The 26,923-nt window shown below is 42.8% G+C and overlaps 1 protein-coding gene across 1 annotated transcript; it reads left to right on the forward strand.

The window, feature by feature from the left end:
• The first annotated feature begins 25 nt into the window (after positions 1-25).
• On the forward strand, positions 26-26,746 carry smarcd2 (SWI/SNF related BAF chromatin remodeling complex subunit D2). The gene is made up of 13 exons (XM_061967843.2): positions 26-707; positions 4,597-4,805; positions 8,710-8,752; positions 8,831-8,953; positions 11,323-11,442; positions 12,724-12,819; positions 17,671-17,772; positions 17,973-18,134; positions 18,265-18,362; positions 18,449-18,584; positions 18,659-18,781; positions 25,893-25,994; positions 26,075-26,746. The coding sequence occupies exons 1-13, from the start codon at positions 558-560 to the stop codon at positions 26,126-26,128; spliced, it is 1,518 nt and encodes a 505-aa protein (XP_061823827.1). The 5' UTR covers positions 26-557; the 3' UTR covers positions 26,129-26,746.
• The last annotated feature ends 177 nt before the right edge of the window (positions 26,747-26,923 follow it).

The raw sequence follows: 26,923 nt of genomic DNA on the forward strand, positions 1-26,923 counted from the left end.
CTTCAACGCGGAATTATCAGATGTTATAGTCAAGATAGAGGTTGTGTATACATCGAAATTATTCTTAAAGTAAAACGCTGTTGCGGTTATATTTAATACAAATGAGAGAAAGACAGCGTGAGTGAGAGGGTCAGTTACCGGTAATATCTTTTATAGCATGACATCAAATGTCCGACAATTTTGAACGCAGCATTCGTGTGTGGCGTTAACTGAAAAACTTGTCCGTGTTCACGACGTTACTGACTCTACTTGTGTCGCAACTTTGTCGTGTGTGTTCCTCCTGACTTTCGGACGATACTCGCCGGCTATTATCACGCTGAAGATGTTCATTTCATCTTTGAATCATGTTGGAAGACTAACAGAAGCCACGAGTTGGTGTTTGGACGACAACAAGTAGTTGGACGCAAAAACCCGGAACGAGCTAAAACATTTGAGCTAGCGCTTGTTGACACCGCCGACTCAACTGTCAAACTTAAGTCAAAAAACGTTTTATTATTAGCCGCTCAACAGATAAGGCGATTTATCTTTATTTTATCCGGCGTTACTGGAACTGAGAGATGGCAACAAGAGGCTTCACCGGACCACCGATGAACCCGAGTGTGAACCCCATGAATATTGCACACGCTGCCGGCTTGAGGATGGCCGGAATGCCGCTAAGTCATGGTGGGTACTCCCGTTCCATGACCGGCGGACCACAGTACCCCCAGGTTGGTCTTCTGCTTACGTTATTAACAACTAAAGAATAACATATCGTATATAACGCTAAAATGATATAAATATTGACTCCTAAATGTGTGTTGGAAAGTCAATTTCATACTCGCACTGTCTTTGCTTGTCAATTGAAGCCATTAGCAGTGATACTCAAAGTGGGGCCCGTTGTGTCATTTCGATTGGTCCACCAAGGGGTGGCTATCAAATGCAATATATACTATATTGCCAAAAGTATTTGGCCACCCATCCAAATGATCTCAGGTGTCCTAATCACTTGACCTGGCCACAGGTGTAGACAAATCAAGCACTTAGGCATGGAGACTGTTTCTACAAACATTTGTGAAAGAATGGGCCGCTCTCAGGAGCTCATCACTGTCCTAGGATGCCACCTTTGCAACAAATCCAGTCGTGAAATTTCCTTGCTCCTAAATATTCCAAAGTCAACTGTCTGCTTTATGATAAGAAAATCAAAGAGTTGGGGAACAACAGCAACTCAGCCACCAAGTGGTAGGCCACGTAAACTGACAGAGAGGGGTCAGCGGATGCTGAAGCGCATAGTGCAAACAGGTCGCCGACTTTCTGTGCAGTCAGTTACTAGAGAGCTCCAAACTTCATGTGATCTTCCAATTCCAACTAGCCCACCTACAGTACGCAGAGAGCTTCATGGAATGGGTTTCCATGGCCGAGCAGCTGCATCTAAGCCATACATCACCAAGTCCAATGCAAAGCGTGGGATGCAGTAGTGTAATGCATGTCATCACTGGACTCTAAAGCAGTGGAGACGCGTTCTCTGGAGTGACGAATCACGCTTTTCCAAATGGCAATCAGATGGACGAGTCTGGGTTTGGAGGTTGCCAGGAGAACGGTACATTTCGGACTGCATTGTGCCAAGTGTGAAATTTGGTGGAGGAGGAATTATGGTGTGGGGTTGTTTTTCTGGAGTTGGGCTTGGCCCCTTAGTTCCAGTGAAAGGAACTTTGAATGCTCCAGGATACCAAAATATTTTGGACAATTTCATGCTCCCAACCTTGTGGGAACAGTTTGGAGCGGGCCCCTTCCTCTTCCAACATGACTATGCACCAGTGCACAAAGCAAGGTCCATAAAGACATGGATGACAGAGTCTGGGTTGGATGAACTAGACTGGCCTGCACAGAGTCATGACCTGAACCCGATAGAACACCTTTGGGATGAATTAGAACGGAGACTGAGAGCCAGGCCTTCTCAACCAACATCAGTGTGTGACCTCACCAATGCGCTTTTGGAAGAATGGTGGAAAATTCCTATAAACACACTCCGCAACCTTGTGGACGGCATTCCCAGAAGATTTGAAGCTGTAATAGCTGCAAAAAGTGGACCGACATCATATTGAATCCTATGGGTTAGGAATGGGATGGCACTTCAAGTTCATATTTGAGTCAAGGCAGGTGGCCAAATACTTTTGGCAGTATATTAATTGGCCCTGTTTACACTGCACACCAATTGTGATTATTTTGCCATGAATTGACACACACTGAATATTTTTTGCCGGCTTAACGCTTCAAAGTGCTTCAAATCTGAGTTTTTTGCATCAGATTTGGGCCACATCAAAAGGTAGTCCAAATGCGCTTGGAATCTGATCTTTTCAAATGTGACTGCAGTCTAAATGGAAATGTGACCTGAATGTGACTTTCACATCATCTTTGGTCAAGCTACATCATTCGTGTGCACAGAAAAAGATGCAACCCGCCAGCGAGCAAAGTAGTTTTTAGGCAACTGAAATTTCAGTGAATCACTAGTCAGTAGTGCACAAATAATAGGCTATATGTATTATACAAACATATATATTATATACTTTGAGTCCTTAAGCAACAGCGATTGTTGAAGTGCCAGAAACTACATGTACGCTCTGGCGTATTGACTTACATGTTAAGTACATTGCGTAAGTTGTTTACGTAAGTGAGTTAAAAAATAAAACCAAACCTCTGTGAATATATTTTAAAAGAGTCTGTCCACTTCTCGTAGCTTTGCGTATCGAAATTAAGTTTGCAAAAATAATAAACAATGATAAACATGCATATAGTTTAAAGATTACGGCTGAGTAAAAACACTGCAAGATAGTTACATTGATCAGAGCTCTTCAGCGCAAAGATGACCCACGAAAGTTCCTGCATTTCGAAAGCTCCTTTCGTTCTTCTTTCTCTCCGTTGTCAAGTTTGTTGTACAGTATGAATTGAGATATATATATATATATATATAGCCTATTATTGGCGCGCTATTGACAAGTGATGTGCCGAAAACTTGACCACCGAAAAAAGACTGCGCTGCCGAAACTGCATGTAAACAAAACGCACGGCATTGTCTGGAGCGTTGTCAGCATGTCTGCGATGTGGACATGCTTTTTATATAAATTGCAGATATACCAGCGCGGACTCCCATCTACAAAATGTGCAAAACTTAAGAGGACAGTGGCAGCTTTTAAAAAGAGAAAGTCCAACTAGAGCAGCAGCGCGAAGCAAGTGTGACAACGTCATGCTCGCTTAAGGGACAGAAGTAGAGTCTCTAAACACAAGTACACTTTATAATAACACCAGAAGAAGATGCTAGATTTGTTGCTAGTTGTTTTTAATTTAAACAAAAAAAAGTCATTAAAAGTCTCTAAACACTTGAAAAAAAGCAGCCACAATTGAAAATATGGCAAAACGATAAAAAAATTAAACTAATGAATAAAAACAGATTTGTTTTAAATGTATGTGTTAATTTTTTGAGCCTTTTTAAAAGAAAATCCTATCATAAAAGCAAATTATGCAAATTACTTGATGATGTCATTGTGACCACGCCCAGAACCCCACCACCATAGGTAGCTTTGCAGTTTAGGGAAAACCCTGCCTGGTAGTTTTGGGTTGAAACACAGGTGGAACTTTATTTACATAAGGTGGGGAAGCTCCTAAAAAAGTTCCGGCGGTGGAAAAGGGCCTATTGTAAAAAAGTCAGTAGATTTTAGTGTAAAAGCTGGCAGCTCAGGAGCCAGAAATGTATCATAAAATCATCATTGGTACAATTTTTCCATTTACAGTAGTGCACTATAAAAACAGAACGTAGATTTTACGGCAAAAAGCTGGCAGCTCAGTCCCCACAAATGAACAGTAAAATCATTATTGGTACCATTTTTCCATTTACAGTAATTCACTGTAAAAATAGGGAAGGTAGATATTACGGGAAAAAAGTAGTAGCTCAGTCGCCAGAATTATGCGGTAAAAATAACAGTGGTACTGTTTCTCCATTCATAGGAAGGCACTGTAAAAAAAAAAAAAAGGCCGTAGATTTTACGGTAAAAAACTGACAGCTCACTCACCAGATTGTTTACGTAAACAACAGTGCTACAGTTTTCAATTTACAATAATTTGGTGTAGTAATTACCTTAGATGTTATGGTGAAATTCTGGTGATTGAGCTGCTAGGTTTTTTTTAAATCGTAAAATATATGTATTTTGTTTTACAGGCTAAATAGTTGCGTTTGAATTTGAGACCCTTGCTCTATGGTCAAGCGGGGACTTTTTGACGCTCTATGAAGAAGGATAATCTTGGTCGCCAAGCTTCGCCCGCGTCCTGTAATCAAAACCTAAACACTTAAAAATGTAGCATCCTCCATATGTCTAATCTGTCTGGGTAAAGTTTAAAAGCGATCAGATGAAATATCTAGGAGGAACTGGTTACAGAACAGCACCTGGGGAAAATGGCAAAAATCTGCAGAAAATGACTTTTATAATGGCACATTTTCACTTTGGCCCTTGGAGGCAAAATGTTTGGGCCCACTTGCATTAGAGCCTCTTCCAACAATTATTTGGTGTTAATAAGAGTCTGCGAATGTGATTTTGTGCATAGATTAACACCCCTTTGTTTCTCCAGCGTTCAGGGATTCCTCTGGGAAGAGTTGGCGGCCCCATGGCTTCAATGGGCGGTCAGCTCCCAGGTCCTTCTTACGGTGCTGGAGGCGGCATGCCTATGCGTTCAAGCATGGGGCCTCCATCCTTGGATGCGTCTCGGAAGAGGTTATTTCATCATCATCAACAACAGCAGCATCAGCAGCAGCAGCAAGAGGCGCTTGGCAGACGAGGGTAAAGAATGAGGAAGTGAGAGTGTCTGTGTGAAGAAAGGAGAAGACTGATTGGTAAAGTTAGGGAGTGGTATTAGACAACTGGGCGTATCCAACCAGCGGCAGCAATTATTTAGTAATGAGGAAGAGGATCGGCACATAAATAATATCCAACAAGCAAACGTATTTTAACGGTTATGATAGCTGAAGGGAGTGGAGCATGTTTCAAGGTGTTTTTGTCAAGCTGGGTCCTTTTTGGTCCAAAGTTTTCATTGGTTTTTCTGTCAACGTTTTAACTAATAATCAATACATTTTTGTCTTAAAGATAGCAGAAGTTTGTTGTGCAGTGTTGAAAATGTCTTTTTTCAATCTGCTGCGCCTACATTTTGTGTTTTTTGCTCATATTTAAGTGTCTATCCCAGAGGTGTCCAAAGTCTGGCCCGGGGGCCATTTGCAGCCTGCAGCTAATTTAACGGCCCGTGACACATTTTGAAGATAATGTTACAAAAAAAAAAAAAATGACAAAAGAACATTCAAAAGTGGAATAAAAGAGCAAACAGGTGTAGTGTAACGAGAAAATGTTGCAATATTGACACTAATAACACAAAGCTGCCATGTAGGCTTATTTGTCGTACAATGAATGTTGTCGAAGTGCTGGTCGTGTTTTTAAATGCCGTTTTTTTGTTTTGCTAAAGTACCGTGGTGTATTATGAAGCAAAGCAAAAAAAAATTTGCCATACCAGAATACAATGAGGGGTGGTGGGAGACGAGGAAAGGCCAGTGTGTTGTTTTCTTTTAATGTTAATAAACTTCAAAAGTTATGCAAAGGTATAGTTCTAACAATTTTATACGCAAATTATGCTATTTATAGTCACGGTGGAGAGTGGGGGGCATGAAATATTTTCTTCTTCATAGGGGGGTGTAATGGAACATAATAGAGAAGCACCAGTAAGATGCCCCCTTCAGGTAATCATTAAGATAAAGGAGCATGTGCGCTTAAAATAAACTGTGATTAATCTGCATTTTTACATGATTCATGCAATGTTTTTTTATTAATTACCTGCATTTATCTTTTAATTTGACAGCCCTAGGTTTTAGCTGACATTATGTGTCTACATTAATTCTGTCACCGTAGACACTAAAAATCAATATCGTTCTACCTTATGAGTAATTGTTCTTAATAAGCTGATGGGCCTTCTTAGGTTCTGCTTTGGCCCAGAATTTAGTGGAATTGGGTTTTGCAATCTCTTCTTATCCTTGAAAGTATAAAAAAAAATAGAGGATTTTTACCTTTAAAGACAGATTCAGTTAGTTTAGCAGGTTTAAAAATGTTTTTTCTCAAGCTGCTGCACTTTTATGTATTTTTCCTTACCTCAAAGTTTCGAGATAATCGATTACTAAACAATGTTTCTTATCTCATCTCTCGCTATAGAAAGTAAACATTGTTGTATTTTTATGTTTAGAAACGTTTAAAAGGTTCAAAACAAATTTTCAAGCTGCTCTGTCTTCATGTCATTTTCTTTAGAACAAAGTGTATTGTTTTTTGTCTTCTCTCTTGCTGTACAAACAAAACATCAATCAACGTTGCCTTATAGCTGGTGTACTTACAGGTTAAAAATATATACAGTATTTTGTTGAGCTGTTGCGCTCCCCTGAAGTCCTTTTGGTGCTCCACTGAGGATGCATTCATTACACTTTGCAAGGTTAATATGGTTTTACGTAGCCAAGCAATTTTCTCAAAATGCTTTGCCCACCTGTGAATATTGTCATGCCATGCATTATTCACTAAAAATGATGCTCACAAGATACAAAGTATGGAATAAAACACACCAAAAGTCTACCATATACCTGTGTGAAGTCGGCCCCCCCACCTTGTCCAAATCTCCCCAAAACTTGGTCCATTCATTTGTGCTGCAGAATGGTTATTGTCAAACTATTATAGTTAGTTATTAACATTATTATTAATATTTTTTTGCATATTCATACCCAGCCCCCCACCTTGTCAAAACCTCCCCAAACGTGTCCCAATCGTTTGTTTGGATTGTAGTTTTTGCCGTGATAGTTTTTAAGTTAACGTTTTATGGTTTTATATTATTAATCATAAATAGACTCCCCCGCACCCAAATGTGAAAATCTCCCCAAACTTGTCCCAATTGTTTGTGCTATGTAACGTTGTGTGGGTTTGTTACGCAAAAAATGTTGGTCTAACTATTATAGTTTTGAAGTTATTAACGTTCTGTTATTCACTTGTTTAAAGCTGGTCCCCCCACCTTTTCCAAATCTCCCCAAACATGTTCCAGTCGTTTGTGCTGCAAAACATTTTGGTCTATTAAATATTTTTAAGTTATTAACGAATTATGATTCATAACCAGCCCTCTTTACAAAATCTACCCAAACCAGTCCCTAAAAAAACAATAACACTTTTTGTAGCACAAATGATTGGGGCTGGTTTGGGAAGGTTTTGAGAAGGTGTGGGGGCTGGTTATGAATCACAAAACATTAATAACTTCCATCCATCCATTTTCTACCGCTTGTCCTGTTCGGGGCCGCGGGGGGTGCTGGAGCCTGTCTCAGCTGCATTCGGGCGGAAGGCGGGGTACACCCTGGACAAGTCGCCACCTCATCGCAGGGCCAACACAGATAAATAGACAACTTTCACACTCAAATTCACACATTAGGGCCAATTTAGTGTTGCCAATCAACCTATCCCCAGGTGCATGTCTTTGGAGGTGGGAGGAAGCCGGAGTACCCGAAGGGAACCCACGTAGTCACGGGGAGAACATGCAAACTCCACACAGAAAGATCCCGAGCTCAGGACTACTCAGAACCTTCGTATTGTAAGGCACATGCACTAACTATAATAATTAGACCAACTATTTTTGCAGCACAGACATAGCACAAACAAATGAGACAGGTTTGGGATGATTTGGACAAGGTGGAGGGCAGGGGATGAAGAAGGTTGGATGACATCACTAGTCAGAAAATGTATTTTAGAATACCGGTAACTTAAAACCGTAAGGGCACAAAGGAAATTTTTTGTAGCACAAATGATTGGGACAAGTTTGGGGAAATTTGGGTTGTGGTGTGCAACTTGATTTTGACATAACTGCGATGGTCGGGTTATGTTTAATAACACATTAATTACACGTTGATAAAATAAAACCATTAGACGTTAACCTAAAAACCGTAACGCCACAAACTAAAAATTTTGCAGCACAAACGAACCACACATTCGGGACTGGTTTGGGGAGGTTTTGTCAAGGTGGAGTGTGGGTTTGAATACTGGAACTTTAATAACTTAAAATACTATAATAGACAAAACAAATTGCAGCACAAATGAATGGAACTAGTTGGGACTGGATGACATCCTGAGTAATAAAATGTATTTTAGCATAACTTAAAAACCGTAATGGCACAAAGGGACATTTTTTTCATATGTAGCAATTGTGACTTCCTAGACTAGCAGTGATGCACACCCTACTTTTAAGATTGAGTTATTCCACTGCGGCGTGTTTGTCAAGTGCTAACACGGACACGAGGCTCGCGGGCGCCACAGCATCCCGTGACTTGGACACTCGGCGGGTATTTTTGTCTTTTAGCTCAGTTACAACAAGCTCATAACTTCAGCAAGGCTTGAGGTGAGGCCGGTCCCATGGTCTACAATGACGCTCTTTCATGGCCTGCAAAACGCCCAAAGCAACCCAGATTCTTATAAAAGCAGTTGAAAGGATCCATAATGAGGTGGAACTGTGTGATTCAGTTAAGGACAGCAAATGAGTCCTTTAGAGAGATGTTAGTGTTAAACACAAATAATTGCTCATCAAATAGTTCTTAAATCAACTTTGAATTAAACTTGTTGTCTCTGAGTTAATATTTCTGTGAGCAGGTGACGCGGACGCTCATGTGATGTTTTTGCTGTCTTCTAGGGCAAAAAGACGCAAGATGGCCGACAAAGTTCTCCCACAGAGAGTAAGGGAGTTTTAACATACAATGAATGACTTTGTGTTTGATCAACTGTATATTAAAAAAAAAAAGTTTATTTTATAGATCCGAGACCTGGTCCCAGAGTCCCAGGCCTACATGGACCTCTTGGCTTTTGAGAGAAAACTGGACCAGACCATCGCCCGTAAGCGCATGGAGATACAGGAGGCTATCAAGAAGCCGATTATGGTACATGACAGCATATAACTTTGCGCTTTGCAACAATCAACATGACAACATCAGCTATGTTAATTGTTACATAGCCTTTAAAGTTACATTTTTAGCATTTGTTGTAAGAAAAAACACAGCATAAATACACATTCAACACTATATTCCTACCATGTAAAATGATGATGTACCGTATTTTTCGGACTATAAATCGCAGTTTTTTTTCATAGTTTGGCCGGGGGTGCGACTTATACTCAGGAGCGACTTATGTGTGAAATTATTAACACATTACCGTAAAATATCAAATGATATTATTGATCTCATTCATGTAAGAGACTGGACGTATAAGATTTCATGGGATTTAGCGATTAGGAGTGACAGATTGTTTGGTAAACGTATAGCATGTTCTATATGTTATAGTTATTTGAATGACTCTTACCATAATATGTTACGTTAACATACCAGTTGGTTATTTATGCCTCATATAACGTACACTTATTCAGCCTGTTGTTCACTATTCTTTATTTATTTTAAATTGCCTTTCAAATGTCTATACTTGGTGTTGGGTTTTATCAAATACATTTCCCCAAAAAATGGGACTTATACTCCAGTGCGACTTATATGTTTTTTTCCTTTTTTATTATGCATTTTCGGCCGGTGCGACTTATACTCCGAAAAATACGGTAGATAACTTAGTCAAAAAGGAAAACAGTGGCCCTAAATCACTTCCATGTGGTACACCATCAATCCATTTAATTTCTTGTGCTTGTACTCGGAAATGCCTGTAATAAATGAAAAACACATTTCAAATTTACTTTCTAAAATGTATTTATGAATGTTTTAGTGAGGCTCATAAATAATTTTACTGTCAAATATTTGGATGCCACCAGACTACCTATTTGTGTTTTACTGGGCTTAATGTTTAAAAAAACACACTTCCATAATAATTTACTGTCACCTAGAATGGTAAATGGTAAATGGGTTATACTTGTATAGCGCTTTTCTACCTTCAAAGTACTCAAAGCGCTTGGACGCTATTTCCACATTCACACATTCACACACTGATGGCGGGAGCTGCCATGCAAGGCACTAACCATGTCCCATCGGGAGCAAGGGTGAAGTGTCATGCTCAAGGACACAACGGACGTGACTAGGTTGGTAGAAGCTGGGGATCGAACCAGGAACCCTCAGGTTGCTGGCACGGCCACTCTCCCAACAGCGCCACGCTGTCCCCAAATGACAACAAATAATAATATTAAAGGAAAATAACACAATTTTACTGTACTAAAAACGTAGAAAAAAACTGTGGACCAAAATTATATACGTATCTGTGGTACACCACAATGCCACTAAATGTATATTCCTTTTTGTGTTTTACTATGAATATCTCTGAGGACAATATAATGTATACTTGGGTCATTTAGCTTGATGATCGAGGCAGAATATTAGAAATGTCTCTTTGCAATTCTATGCTGTTTCAAACTATACTTAATAGGGCTGCGAATCTTTGGGTGTCCCACGATTCGATTCAATATCGATTCTTGGGGTCACAATTCAATTATAAATCGATTATTTCGATTCAAAGCGATTCCCGATTCAAAAACGATATTTTTCCGATTCAAACAATTCTCTATTCATTCAATACATAGGATTTCAGCAGGATCTACCCCAGTCTGCTGACATGCAAGCAGAGTAGTAGATTTTTGTAAAAAGCTTTTATAATTGTAAAGGACAATGTTTTATCAACTGATTGCAATAATGTACATTTGTTTTAACTATTAAATGAACCAAAAATATGACTTATTTTATCTTTGTGAAATATTGGACACAGTGTGTTGTCAAGCTTATGAGATGTGATGCAAGTGTAAGCCACTGTGACACTATTGTTCTTTTTTTATTTTTTATTTATTTTTTATAAATGTCTAATGATGTCAATGAGGGATTTTTAATCACTGCTATGTTGAAATTGTTACTAATATTGATACTGTTGTTGATAATATTCATTTTTGTTTCACTACTTTTGGTTTGTTCTGTGTCGTGTTTGTGTCTCCTCTCAATTGTTCTGTTTATTGCAGTTCTGAGTGTTGCTGGGTCGGGTTTGGTTTTGGAATTGGATTGCATTGTTATGGTATTGCTTTGTATTATTTTGTTGGATAGATTAATAAAAAAATAAACAATAAATAAATAAATACAAATAAAAATAAAAATCGATTTTTGAAAAATGAGAATCGATACTGAATCGTACAACGTGAGAATCGCGATTTGAATTCGAATCGATTTTTTCCCACACCCCTAATACTTAAATCCCCATGTAACTGTGCAGAAGCAAATAAAGAGCCGTTTCGCCAGATTATCTTAAAGGTTTTGCTTGTGTCTTTCCGACAAAACAGCAAAAACGCAAGCTGAGGATCTACATTTCCAACACGTACACCCCTTGCAAGCCTGAGGGCGAGGAGACTGAAAAGGTGTCCTCCTGGGAATTGAGAGTGGAAGGAAAACTTCTGGAGGAAGTAAGCAAATTATATTCAAATCTTTTAATTTTTTTGTTTTTTAAGATCCCTCCCTCTGTATTTTGTCACACCGTGTATTAGTTGCACTTTTAAAATATCATGAGGTGTTCTCTGATTGGCCTTATGTGGTTCGCGCTTGCGGTACGGTCATGAGAACATGCCGATATGTATTACGGGCAGAGTTATACGGTGTAATTTTTAATTAGTGAGATGTTTACTGAGACGCCTATTCAGGTTTACGCCACACCATGCCGATATAATTACAGGCACTGTTATAAAGTGTAATTTTGATTACCTGTAAGTAAAATGTTTACTGCAACGCCTATTCACTTTCGAGCTTACGGCAAGGCTGTGAGACAATTCCGATGTTTTACGGGTACTGTTATAAGGTGTAATTTTGATTAAGTGAGATGTTTTGTGAGTTGCCTATTCAGGTTTGCGCTTGCGGCATGGCTGTGAGACCATGCCAATCAATATTACAACTCCACAATATTACTTTTATGAGTGTCATTTAGATTGGAGTGAAATGTGTGCTGTTTACTGATATGTCGGTTCAGGTTTGCGCTGCTGACGGCCGTGGGACCAAGCCAGTGTGTCATTAAGTGTAATTATGATTTTGGAAAATGTAAGCTGTTCTCTGATAGGCCCTTTGTTGATTCAGCAAGTAATATTTTGTAACACATGAGTTGATTTTGGTTAAAGAATAACACCACTTAAAAAAAACAAAGCCTTCTGACTTTAGAAGTAAGCACAATATATTGGACTCTCCCTTAATGATCACAAGTATTTTCAGGCTGTATTGTTGCGCTTCTTCTCGGTCACTTTAGCTGCGGTTGGCTCCAACCACGCAGCCAGATGTGTGTTCACAGCACTCCCCACTCCGCCCCGCAACTGCTGACACGCAAGCTCTCGCGCCCGTTTGAAGACGGGAATTGAAACCACAGGCCGTTACATACCGCAGGGCTGACATGCCTCTCCTCCCTCCATCAATCCCAGCACCACTGCTGGTGTCATCTGAGGCCACATGAAGGCAATGTTCAGACATGTGTGAGACTGCTTCTTTTTTTTCTTCTTTTTTGCATGCGCTGACAGAGAGAGGGATGTTGGAGGAGAAGTGAAAAAGGTCATGTTGTGCAAACAGGGTTGGGGAGGGTGCGGGTGTGCAACCTCTTTTACCGTGCGTCTACACTTTTGGTGCTTCTCCGCCCCTCACTTTGCTCAGCGCACAACAATGTGGCTGTTTGCTGTCTTCATGTTCTTTTCTGCACATTGTGTTCCCAGCCTGGCAAGCAGAAGAGGAAGTTCTCATCTTTTTTTAAGAGCCTGGTCATCGAGCTCGATAAGGAGCTTTACGGACCTGACAACCACTTGGTAGAGGTATGACTTCAGTTCACAAGCATTTGTTTTTCATTTAATTTACACTTTTAGACCCGGGAGTCAAACATGTGCAGAGCAGCACTGGGTTACCAGAATTCTGCTGGAATCATGAAGCTTTTTTGGAACAGGATTTGTTTGACATTGCTCAGGGTCAGTGCTACAGAGAGAGCGCTCTTGCATCAGTCCAACACTTTGATTACGACACACAGACAAGGTTAAGCCAGCCCTTTTTCAATTGTTTTCTGTCCTATTTTTAATTTTAACTTACTTCCTGTGTTCCCGTAGAGCGCCTCCAGGTTGTTTTAAGGACATTAATACCTCGGTTTTCCTCAGTAATCCTACAAAATGTTGGGCGTATGCAAACTAACATACACCAAAATACTGAATATCATTTTAATGCTGCATGGTCGGGGTTTTAAAGAAATGCTTGATTTCACGGTGCCATTTGCATTTCAGGACATTTACTGTACCAATCAATCTATTGTTATTATACAGTAGATACCTGCTATTCATTCAAATTTTAAAAACGATTTGAGGCTAAAAAAGAAAAAATGCCTATTTTTGACGCTGTAAGGCTCTAATATGCCTCTCATAAATGAAGAAACTATTACAGGTATACAGTATTATACTGACAAAATGGGCAGTTACACAATATCACGTCTAGTCAGAGCATCTTCCTGCTGAAAAATGTTGAGTGAATTAATTTGTAAGATAGCGCTCTCTGCTGGATTCATACCTGCAGCACTGTTTTTTTTTCCTTAGCTGATAGCGCCAACAAAACACTTTTTATTTGAGTTACTATGGGGACAAGCAGTAGAAAATGGATTGTTAGATGGATGAAGAAAGAAATGTACAATAAATACCGGAGAAAGGGAATCCACCACTAGACGAGGAGCTACTGTATTTTATGTGGCAGAAACTCCTACGAAAAGTGTTACACACACATCACTTAATTATAATTTTTTCTTTAAATATCTGATATCGATCCAATATCAGGGGGAAAAAACATGTATCGGATCTAAAGTCTCCGATATAAACGCTCCGATACAAGCATTCTTGCAGCGTGATTACTTGTGCAAAACTGGACAGCCAATTAACATCTAAATGTTAGCCAATAAGCACACAAGGTTGGTCTTTTCTTGTATTTTTGTGAAGTCATTTAGAAAAGATAAACATGGTAGGCTATAGGCTACTAGGAGATAGCAGCTACACCACAGCTAAGCACACCATAGCACACAAGCTAGACATACATAATAAGTGTCTTTAATTGAACAAAATATTGGAGTCTAAAAAAGTTTTTAATTTGTCAATTTTAACATGTATTGTATTGTTGGCTACTGTGTGTCAAAAAATTCAATCAAATGTTTTATTAAAAAAAAAGAAAAAAAAAAAGGTCAATATGAACAAGTATCCAATCATTATTATTTGAACATACAAAGTCTTCAAGGCCGAAACATATTAGAAAGTATTAGTGTAAACATACAGGTAGGTTGAATTTCCTGCTGGGCATTCCTGCCTGTCACACCTCCTCCAGTGCCCATCAGTCAGCTGCAGAGTCATCAACCAGGAACCACCAATCCTCAATATATTCCCCCTTTCATTCTGGAACGTCTCCTGGTAGTGGGTAGATGCAGCTGATAGATCTTACCCCTGCTGCTTTTCTGGAGTTAGATGCATGTGTCTTTACTTTTCAGCCAGAGCCAAAAGCTGGCCTTTTTCCGCCTTCTCTGACGTTTTTTTTGTGCCTCTTAATCTTCCCTACGGTCACTACTGCGTCCCTCAAAAGACATGTGGTTGACATTCTGACAAAGCCTCAGCATCCAACCTCAACTGGGTAGTTGGTAGTCTTCTAGCCAGCCTCTCTGCACTATGCGACCAACTGTGCGTATTTGGCCTTCTTCCATTCGAATGCAGTCTTTATCCCTTCCTCATGTGGAATTGTCAGTTTGATGAGGTGTACCAACTTTGCGTCAAAGGACAAAACAACAATGTCGGGACAAAGAGATGTCGTGGGGATCTCTGTAGGAAACTGAAGTTGACTGCCGAGGTCAACCTTCATGTCCCACTCACGATCAAGGGAAAGAGTCTTAGTGTTTCCCTTGTTCTGGTGTATCTCTCTTTCCCACCATGACAACATTGGTATGGTACTCTGCTGGTGATGACTTCTTGTTGTCTTTGCTACACCTCTCCAGCACTTTGGGTAGTTTCCTCAGGACCCGGTCGTCGCACCATCAGCGCCCCTAAGACAGTGCGATCTTACACCCTGACAGGATGGAGGCTTGCGTTACGGGTCTTGCAAAGGTAACATTACTCGTTTCCAAACCACTGGTGGAAGTTGCGAGGGCAGGTGTGTCATAGGTTGGCTGAATTAGGAAGATAAGGCTTAACTGTGGAATTGTCCATAGTTCTGACCAGCTGATGTTTCAGTTTGTGTCTCCCTCCCAGATTGTCCAGCTTTCTTGTTGGTGCTGTGACACAGCTTTGATCTTATAGCGCTCCTCCATCTTTGTCAACACCATCTCCTTTTGACCAGAAGCGAGGCGTACCGCCCATCCCAGTCATGCTCTTCCTACCTGAACTGTGCCAACAATCTCTCGGTGTTGCACCCCAGCGATGGCTAGATTGAGCTTTCCACTCTTGGCCTGAAGAAACCTTGGCGTTCGTGTTCCCTACTGATTGATTAGTGGACTGTCTTAGATCGAAAACCAGCCTGGTTTTCTCTTTAATGTGGCCCAATCTGATAGACTGAAGTGGGAATTGCATTATGTTCCCCCCAAAGAGGCCTGTTTCAGAAAGGCACCCTGGCAGACCAAGGTACTTTCTGATGAGTTAGTTGGCTTTTCTATCCATCTTAATTGCGGTGGATGAGGGGATCTTGCTCAGTTTCAGCGGGCGGATTTGGCTTTGTTCGATCCTTGCCTAACCATCCGCTCGCTGCTTCATGATAGTTCTCCCCAGTTGTTTGTCTGACAATTCGGCGGTGTACTGCCTCCCCAGGCTTTTGATGGGTTGTGTGGACAAAAGTGGGTCCACATTTGCGGTCCTTTCCAGGGTTTCTCATTATTCTCATTGGGTTGAGTTTTTTCTTGCCCCCTGATGTTGTTGTGGTTTGTGCAGCTCTTATAGGCATTTGTGATTAAGGGCTATATAAATAAACTTTGATTGATTGATGGGATGAGGTGTTTCCTATGCTGTTCTCATTAGGTACCACAGCAGATTTAGTACATTGGGGCAGTTCTTATAGAGCTTGTATGGGACTTCATTTGAACCGGGTGCTGAAGAGAACCTTGCCTTCTTAACAACTTGCCTGACTTCGCTGAGCTCGGGGGGCGTTGTGTTAAATTCTGCTGTTGGTAGTGCAGGCTGGGGCATGTACCCTTGAGTACCTAAGGAGGTGTGCCTTAATGGATTACTGTACTGCCTTGTGACATGCTGTTGCATTTGATCTTTGGTGACATTGACCTTTTCAAAATTTATTTTCTTCTATCAATTGTCTGGCATGCTTAAAAGGATCCTTAAAGAAGTTGGTTCTCTCCTTCCGTTTTCTACGGTTGCGGCTGCGTTTAGCTCTATGAAGCCTGGCTCGCCTTTGCTGGACCTCCTCTCAAAGGACTTTCAGAACTACTCTCTTTTGTTCCGTTACCTTCCTCCAGATCTTGTGAAGTTGTCAGTGCCTTTTTGCAAGCTGGATGGTCTCTATTTCTATTTTTTCCTACTGTCTCTGGGCAGTCCTCTGTTTCTGAATAGCTTTGGTACATTAAGTGTCCAAACAAGTTAAGCTTGGCTTCAACGCCTCCTTACAATGATTCCTCCAGTGTCCTTGTTAAGTAGGTGTCCAAGTTGTTCCATGCCTCTGTTTCGTTTAACTTTGGCCATTTGATCTTGAGCTTTCCAGTTACCTTCTTGGTCTCTACTCGTGGCTCTGTTCTGTGTGAGATGGTGGGCACTGGGTCTTGGCGCTCGCATAGGTATGGGTTCCTCCTCCACCAGGGGGCCTTCATCATCTGTGCCTTTTAATGCATTTAGCCATATTGGTTCCTTCAGCTCTGTAGTTTTTGACCGGAGTGGTGCAAGGTTGCTGAGGGCCTTTCTGACTACAGTTTGATTTCCCCTGGTGGATTCTTAACTCCCTAAACTTGGTCACTTTTTTCCATCCACATGCACACTTTCGGAGGATCTTTTCTTCGTTTACTGGAGTTCTGGTGTGCTTGTTGTCCATTTTCCATTGCTGTCGTTACCGTGTGATTTGTCCTATTAGTCCCACTAAGCTATGCTTCTTCCAACTCATTTTCGAACATGTTACAGTATATATATTGAGATACTGGAAATATGTGAATTATTATATTGTAATCGTATGCATGTTCCAAATAAACCTAAACAATGAACCAGTATCCAGTAACAAATATGTCCATGTCATTCAACTTACTGCATCTTGAGCTTAACTTAATCAATTATTGTGACCACTGGATGAATCCAAAAACTAATTACCACTCCACTTCAACGTAAAGACAGCATAAGTCCATTCGGGACAGTTAATATTAAATAGGTTAGTGTTGTTTTTTATACCATTGTTCTTTGGTTGACTAATTTCAGTTGAAGTTAAATTGAAAATAAATTACAAAATGTCTTTGCGATTTAATATTTGACAATAAAGTATCAGTCAAACTTTTGAATACACTTTTCCATGTTATTGAATAACAAGGTTTATAAAGCTGCTACTTTATGTACATAAGTTGTTTATTGGACCATTTTGTATTGCTCGCAAACACTATTTTTCTAAATAACTCTCTGTATTTATTGAATGTTAGTAAAAATAAAATAATTCTGGTTCTCTTTGTTTTAATTTGTCAGTGGCACAGAATGCCCACCACTCAGGAGACGGACGGTTTCCAGGTGAAACGACCCGGTGACGTGAACGTAAAATGCACCCTGCTGCTCATGCTCGACCACCAGGTGTGTGTGTGTGTGTGTGTGTGTGTGTGTGTGTGTGTGTGTGTGTGTGTGTGTGTGTGTGTGTGTGTGTGGGTGTGGGTGTGTGGGTGTGTGGGTGTGTGTGTGTGTGTGTGTGTGTGCTCGTGTGCTCGTGTGCTCGTTTCCTTTTGTCATTTATCATTTAAAAAATGTTTTAAAAAAAAACATTGTTTCTGGCACAGCCTCCACAGTACAAACTGGATCTGCGGCTTGCTCGTTTACTTGGCGTGCACACGCAGACGCGGGCCAGCATCATGCAGGCTCTTTGGCTCTACATCAAGAACAACAAGCTACAAGATAGTCACGAGAAGGAGTACATCAACTGCAATCGCTATTTCAGACAGGTAGGACTACACTATCTCACAAAAGGTAGTACCGGTCATATTTCAGCAACCAGCTTGAGGATAAAATGGTTTGTATCGTTACATCACATTCCATTTTTTACCAATAAATGAACTGCTTTACACTCGACAGATCTTCATCTGCTCTCGCATGAGGTTCTCTGACATCCCCATGAAGCTGGCCGGGCTTCTCCAGCACCCTGACCCCATCGTTATTAATCACTTGATCAGGTAGCTTTGTTTATATTTTGTAGATGTCATCTCTCTTCTTCATCGATGCCGCCCCTTTTCATTTGTGTCTGTTGGTCTTTGAGCAGCGTGGACCCCAATGACCAGAAGAAGACGGCGTGCTATGACATTGATGTGGAAGTGGACGACCCTCTGAAGGCCCAAATGAGCAACTTCTTGTCCTCCACCACAAACCAGCAGGAAATCGCCTCACTGGAGATGAAGGTTTGCTCCTATTTTGCTTCACGAACAAGAACGTTTAGTATTCATGTTCCGCTTTGACACTGAATGGACTGTAGATACACGAGACGATTGAGTACATCAACCAGCTGAAGACGGAGAGAGACTTCATGTTGAGCTTCAGCAACAATCCTCAGGACTTCATCCAGGACTGGCTCAAGTCTCAGTGCAGAGATCTGAAGGTAAACGTTCATGACCATCCATCCATCCATCCATCTTCTTCCGCTTATCCGAGGTCGGGTCGCGGGGGAAGCAGCTTAAGCAGGGAAGCCCAGACTTCCCTCTCCCCAGCCACTTCGTCCAGCTCCTCCCGGGGGATCCCGAGGCATTCCCAGGCCAGCCGGGAGAGATAGTCTTCCCAGCGTGTCCTGGGTCTTCCCCGTGGCCTCCTACCGGTCGGACGTGCCCGAAACACCTTCCTAGGGAGGCGTTCGGGTGGCATTCTGACCAGATGCCCGAACCACCTCATCTGGCTCCTCTCGATGTGGAGGAGCAGCGGCTTTACTTTGAGCTTCCCCCGAATGACAGAGCTTCTCACCCTATCTCTAAGGGAGAGCCCCGCCACTCGGCGGAGGAAACTCATTTCGGCCGCTTGTACCCGTGATCTTGTCCTTTCGGTCATGACCCAAAGCTCATGACCATAGGTGAGGATGGGAATGTAGATCGACCGGTAAATCGAGAGCTTTGCCTTCCGGCTCAGCTCCTTCTTCACCACAACGGATCGATACAGCGTCCGCATTACTGAAGACGCCGCACCGATCCGCCTGTCGATCTCACGATCCACTCTTCCCCCACTCGTGAACAAGACTCCGAGGTACTTGAACTCCTCCACTTGGGGCAAGATCTCCTCCCCAACCCGGAGATGGCACTCCACCCTTTTCCGGGAGAGAACCATGGACTCGGACTTGGAGGTGCTGATTCCCATCCCAGTCGCTTCACACTCGGCTGCGAACCGATCCAGCGAGAGCTGAAGATCTTGGCCAGAAGAAGCCATCAGGACCACATCATCTGCAAATAGCAGAGACCTAATCCTGCAGCCACCAAACCAGATCCCCTCAACGCCCTGACTGCGCCTAGAAATTCTGTCCATAAAGGTTATGAACAGAATCGGTGACAAAGGGCAGCCTTGGCGGAGTCCAACCCTCACTGGAAACGTGTCCGACTTACTGCCGGCAATGCGGACCAAGCTCTGGCACTGATTATATAGGGAGCGAACTGCCACAATAAGACAGTCCGATACCCCATACTCTCTGAGCACTCCCCACAGGACTTCCCGGGGTACACGGTCGAATGCCTTCTCCAAGTCCACAAAGCACATGTAGACTGGTTGGGCAAACTCCCATGCACCCTCAAGGACCCTGCCGAGAGTATAGAGCTGGTCCACAGTTCCACGACCAGGACGAAAACCACACTGTTCCTCCTGAATCCGAGGTTCGACTATCCGGCGTAGCCTCCTCTCCAGTACACCTGAATAGACCTTACCGGGAAGGCTGAGGAGTGTGATCCCACGATAGTTGGAACACACCCTCCGGTTCCCCTTCTTAAAGAGAGGAACCACCACCCCGGTCTGCCAATCCAGAGGTACCGCCCCCGATGTCCACGCGATGTTGCAGAGTCTTGTCAACCAAGACAGCCCCACAACATCCAGAGCCTTAAGGAACTCCGGGCGGATCTCATCCACCCCCGGGGCCTTGCCACCGAGGAGCTTTTTAACTACCTGAGCAACCTCAGCCCCCGAAATAGGAGAGCCCACCACAGACTCCCCAGGCCCTGCTTCCTCATAGGAAGACGTGCTGGTAGGATTGAGGAGGTCTTCGAAGTATTCCCTCCACCGATCCACAACATCCGCAGTCGAGGTCAGCAGAGCACCATCCCGTTCATGACATTAAGGATTTTTTTATTACACTATGGGCCTGACTTACTACGATCCAAATACTGCGTGCTAACCAGCGTGTGGAAAAAATAAAATAGTGTGTAGTATGAGTGAGCGTGTTGTGTGTGATTTACTAATACTGCATGTGCAATTGAAAAGTGGTGCAGACCGCCTTATTAAAATGAGGATTTAGCACGCATACAGGGATTTTACCTCGGAGACATTTGATTATTTTCTGCACATTCATGTTATTGTGCCTTTTTTATATTTTGTAGATGTGTAGAACCAGCAGCACACATCTATAATCTGTAACACCTTTTCTGAATCGCAACAGGATTCTCGTCTGTCCATCGCCTTTCTGTGCAGCGCCAGCACTTACCCCGCAGTCGTGTGTGGAATTGTCAGTTTGCATGTTCTTCTGACACGTGCTAAATAAAACACCAATTAGTTCTCACAGAATGGTGATGGGTGTTTGTAAATCACATTGCCCATGATGAATAATAATATTTGCATTTTCTCCTCCTAGTATTGTGGGCGTTTTAATGATCAGCATAGATTTGCATATTAATTAATACAGAGACGCAAAATGGACGCCTTATTCTGCTCACATAACAGATGCAATCCACTTTGCACACATTTAGTCAATCAGCTTTGCATGTGCTATTAGGTTTGCACGTGTTTTAGTACATGCAAACCTTTAATAAATCAGGCCCCATATCTTGCCAAGGGACTATAGCCATAATAAGATAATTTTGTGTAGTCATTGGACACCAGGGCTGTATAACTGGCGGCCTGGGGGCCTAATGTAGCCCTGGAATGACACCATACAGGCCCCCGAGTTCAGTTGTGAGACAAACACTTTTGCAGAAATTCGTAAAAAAAAATGTTCCCGTTTTATTGACCAGTGTTTCTGGTCTGTACCCGGGCGCCCCATAGAGGGCTACCAAAAAATATCTGTCTCTCAGCTGTGGTCCGTATGGGCCACAGGGGTACTCAGTTGTAATATACTTTTCCACCAATTGGGGCAGTAATGACAATCTTAAATAAACAGAAGAAGTCTGGAGGTAAAGTCATAAGAGAAGTTTCTTAAGCCCAAATTGTATGACTAAAGTGGTGAAGCTGTAATTTTATTTGCACTTTAATTGTATTCACAGTTTAGTAGAGAAACATATTTATTATTAATTTAGTTTATTCATTTGTAGTATTTTTGGGTAGTTCTTAGGTTTCTAATCAGCCTGACCTAAGCCTAAGGTTTATGTTTTAAATGAATAATAATAATAATCTTTGTGAGTAACACATGGTTTCACATCATTTGACACGGTTGCACATTGTAATTAGATTAGTTATAGTTGAATACAATTAATATCAAGAGTAAGATGACTAATTTAGTGTTATTTTTTATTTTTTTATTTTATTTTATTTTTTTTCAAGATGGCGGCGCGCACAGACGCAGCGGCTTGCGGCTCTCCATTTCAGTGCTCTTTCTTCCTTCTTTTCTTCATGTTTTTTTCCTTTTGTGCACCACCTGTACTGCAAACACCCGGTACACCCGCCAGTCACTCTTGGATATCGGTAACTCGCACCAGATATCTGTTTCGAGCGACTTTCACCACGAGCACAACATCCCAGATGACATAGCGAGAGCACAGGGCTCTCCGTGGTTTGTTGTCGGGTCTGGGAGACGGCGTAGACGGAGGAGGGAGAGGAAGCAGAAGCGTGGCCGCAGGTCCGGCGTCTTGCTCAGGCTTAGGAAACAACCCCACAAGCCACCTCTACCGAGCCTGTTCCTCTCTAATGCCAGATCCCTTGTACAGAAGATGGACGACCTGGAGTTACAACTTGCTGGAAACCGCTATGTTCGGGACTGTTGTGCTATGATTATCACCGAAACCTGGCTTCACCCGGAAATACCCGATGCTAGCATGCAGCTAGCCGGACGCACTCTGCTCCGCCGGGACAGAACTAAGGACTCCGGTAAGAGCAGAGGAGGGGGGCTCTGTATCTACGTGCATGAGAACTGGTGCAACAACGGGACAATCACTGAACAGCACTGTTGCCCGGACGTGGAGTACATGTCTGTTAGATGTCGGCCTTTTTTTCTCCCGAGAGAGCTGTCTGTTGTTATCATCACGGCTGTGTATATTCCACCGGACGCCAAAGTAAACACAGCGCTCTCTCTTCTGCTGAACACCGTCAACGAACAGCAGCGGGCCCACCCCGACGGTGTTCATATCATAGCAGGGGATTTTAATAAGGCCAATCTGAAGACTGTACTCCCTAAGTTCTACCAGCACGTGAAGTGTTCTACAAGGGGCAAGAACACCCTGGACCACGTGTATACCAACATAAAGCACGCGTACAGAGCTACACCCCTCCCCCAGCTTGGACAGTCAGACCATCTTTCCCTCCTGCTCTCTCCTACCTACACCCCCATCAGACGCCAGGCCAGGCCTATCACAAAGACTGTTATGACCTGGCCTGACGATGCACTCCCCAAACTTCAGGACTGCTTCCAACACACAGACTGGGACATCTTCCAACAACAGGAGCTGGAGACAGCCACAGGAACGGTGCTGGACTACACAAAGTTCTGCATCGGGAATGTGACTGGAAAAAACCATCCGGGTTTACCCCAACAAGAAACCCTGGATGACCAGCCAGGTCTGCACACTCCTCAGGGCCCGCGACGCAGCCTTCAGGTCAGGGGACAGGGCACTGTACAGTGTTGCTAGAGCCGACCTGAAGAGAGGGATTAAAAAAGCAAAGGCGGACCACAGGAGGTGCATAGAGTCCCATCTGTCCAGCAAAAACTCACGGGAGGTGTGGCGGGGCATTCATGACACCACAAACTTCAGAGGCTGCAATATGACAACTGCGGATCAGAGTGCGACACTGGCAGAGGAGCTTAACTGTTTCTTTGCCCGTTTCGAAACCCCCCAGCGACACTCATCTGCTCCAGCCCTGCCCCCGCCCCCACCGGGCTCCGGTGCCACTCCACTCACTGTACAGGAGCACAGTGTCAGACGAGTGCTCCTGGCTGTGAACCCCAGGAAGGCTACCGGACCAGACGGAGTACCTGGAAAGGTGCTCAGGACGTGCGCCCACCACTCGCTCCCCCCCTCACCAGGATCTTCAACCTCTCCCTGGCTCAGGCAGTCATCCCATCCTGCCTGAAGTCATCTACAATAATCCCGGTGCCGAAGAAGTCTCCCATCACCAGCCTGAATGATTACCGACCAGTGGCCCTCACTCCGGTAATCATGAAGTGCTTCGAGCGACTTGTTCTCCAGCACATCAAGGACCATATCCCTCCAGACTTCGACCCCCACCAGTTCGCATACCGGGCGAACAGGTCCACAGAGGACGCCATCGCTGTTGCTCTCCACTCTGCTCTGAACCACCTGGAGCAGCAGCAGAGCTACGTCCGGATGCTCTCTGTGGACTATAGCTCTGCCTTCAATACAATAATCCCGGACAGACTCTGCAATAAACTGGACACTCTTGGCCTCCCCCCTCTCACAAACGCCTGGATAAGGGACTTCCTAACGGACCGACTCCAGAATGTGAGACTTGGCCCACACCTCTCATCCTCCCGCACGCTGAGCATCGGCTCCCCACAGGGCTGTGTGCTGAGCCCCCTCCTCTACTGCCTTTACACCCATGACTGCAGTCCGGCCCACAGTGACAACCTTACCGTCAAGTTCGCCGACGATACCACAGTGGTCGGGCTCATCTCCAGGGGTGACGAGGCTGCCTACAGAGAGGAGGTCCTGAAGCTGACGGCCTGGTCTTCGGAGAACAACCTCGCTCTCAACACCAGCAAGACCAGAGAGATCATCGTCGACTTCAGGAGGAGCAGCACCGACCCTGCCCCCCTCTACATCAACGGCGAGCGTGTAGAGAGGGTCCACACCTTCAGGTACCTTGGAGTCCACATCTCTAATGACTTCTCCTGGACAGTCAACACCACATCAATCATCAAGAAGGCTCAGCAGCGGCTACACTTCCTTAGAGTCCTCGGGAAGTACAACCTGAAGCCTGACCTGCTGCTGACCTTCTACCGCTCGTCCATCGAGAGCCTGCTGACCTACTGTATTACGGTATGGTACGGCAGCTGCACTGCAGCAGACAGGGAGAGGCTGCAAAGAGTGGTCAAGACGGCTCAGAAGATCATCGGCCGCCCTCTCCCCTCTCTGACGGACATCTACACCTCCCGCTGCCTCAACAGAGCCAGTGCCATCATCAAGGACAGCACCCACCCTGGCTCTGACCTGTTCCACCTGCTGCCCTCTGGGAAGCGCTACAGGTGCATTAAAACCAAAACAAACAGGCTAAAGAACAGCTTCTTCCCCAGGGCCATAACCATCCTGAACGGACTGCCCCATTGTCCCTCATAACTGCCTTCTCTTCGGTGCAATAACCCATTCCACCAACCACCCTGTTTTTGTTTTGTTTTTTCATGTATATATTCATTTCACACCATATTCATTGCACTTCTACATTTTTTATATTTCTATATATTTGCACATTGTTTTTCTAGCATGCACACATCGCACTGTATGGAATGGCCTCAATCTCGTTACCTTACGTAATGACAATAAAGCTGATTCTGATTCTGATTCTAGTGAAGAAAAAGTTTGGCCTCAAGGTCAAAAAGGTTGAGGTCCCCTGGTATATAGGTACTTGGATCACTGTAAACAGACTGACAATCCTTGCATTGACTTTTTAACATTGCTAGTATACATGCTGTAGAACACCGTGGTCAGATCTTATGATTTGGGTTTTCTCTTGTTTTACATCAACAGTTTTAGCTAAAATTTCCTGTCATAATGTTAGTGTGAATTATATTATTCACTGTTTTATCCCTTTTGCTGTTGTTATTTTCTTACGCTTACACTTAATTTAGGTTATGTTAATGCGCTATATAAATCACGTTTAACTTGACTTGATTTACATAACTCAAGCGTTCCTCAATGTTCTCCTTTTTGGAAGTTATACTCTTTTGTAATTTGATTTATGTAACCAAGTTATTACTACTTCTTTGAAGCAGTCTGTAGTCATTCGTTCAACTTATTTGTTTATACCAGTGGTGTTCCTCAAGGTTCAATTTTAGGTCCTCTCTTTTTCATCATTTGAGCTATTCAATTGGTGGCCTGCGAGTTCAGTTCTAAAAAAAAAATTTGATAAACTTAAATTTTTGCCGCAGATTCTTAAAAACACCAGAGTGTTGTTATAGAGCTGATCTTTGACTAGCTTTTTTGCAGATGGTCCATTATTGTCTAAATAGCTGGTACAAGTGAGGAGCAAGGTTATTGTGCCATTGTGGTTGTTGCATGAGTGCACAGGGGAGCTGCGGTTCATTGATACACACGGTGATATTCTGTATTTCCCTAACCATATTATGATTCCCCCTCTGTTAGTTGATGACAGATGTAACAGGGAATCCAGAGGAGGAGAGGAGGACAGAGTTCTACCAGGCGCCATGGATGCCAGAGGCCGTGAGCAGATACGTCTACTCCAAAGTATGTAAACATGGAGAAGCAAATGCACTCTTTTGACTTTTTGTGAGAGCACGAATGACTGATTTACGATTTCCTTGCAGGTGCAGCAAAGGAGACATGAGTTGGAAGAGGTTCTAGGAATCCGAATGACCTAAAGACCACATGCAGTCCGTTTACACGCACATTCCTATTCTAGCTTCTAAACGCAAATATCCTGTACCAAAGTGATATTAATATTCTTTTTGTGTCCTGTATTGAGCCTGTTAAGCAATATGTTGTGAATATGGTACGATGTATTTAATGTTGGTGCTGGCTGGGTGTCTCTTACAATTACCAGCACTCTTAATTTGTAAGTGTCTGGTGATATATGCTGTATAATTCTAAAACATGTCATTTTGCTATGTGAAAATACTTTCTGCACACTTTGAAGCCATACAATGGAACATCTCATTCCAAAATATTTAGGTTAGAGGGGCAGGGTCGCGCGGTAGGAAATGCATGGATGGTATATCAGTTTGTACAAAACTGTACAAAAGATTCAGGGGAAATTGCGTATATCTTTTTTAGTTTTTGATTTTTTTTTACCTACGGAATGTTTACATGTTATATAATGTTGTGTTTGACAATCTGTTGCAAGGAGGTTAATTATTTTAAACATTCCATATTTGCCAAATTGTTTGGTGCAGAAGGCACATGGGATTTGATTGATGCTACTTTTTGAATGTTTGTTAAATTGTGTGTATTTTATACAATAAACATACTCACAAATGCTTTATTATTGTTGTTGTTTTTTTAATCACACCTAACGCAAATGCACATACTTTTTAATGCTTTTTTGAATGGCACAGGAGGTGAGTCTATGCATTATGCATGTTTGGACTCGCCTCAACTGAGCAGTTTATACCGGTTTGACTGGTCCTGCTGGTCCCACGTATTCGGATTACTCTTCA

This window comes from Nerophis lumbriciformis, linkage group LG11, assembly GCF_033978685.3.
Source record: "Nerophis lumbriciformis linkage group LG11, RoL_Nlum_v2.1, whole genome shotgun sequence".
NCBI lineage: Eukaryota > Metazoa > Chordata > Actinopteri > Syngnathiformes > Syngnathidae > Nerophis > Nerophis lumbriciformis.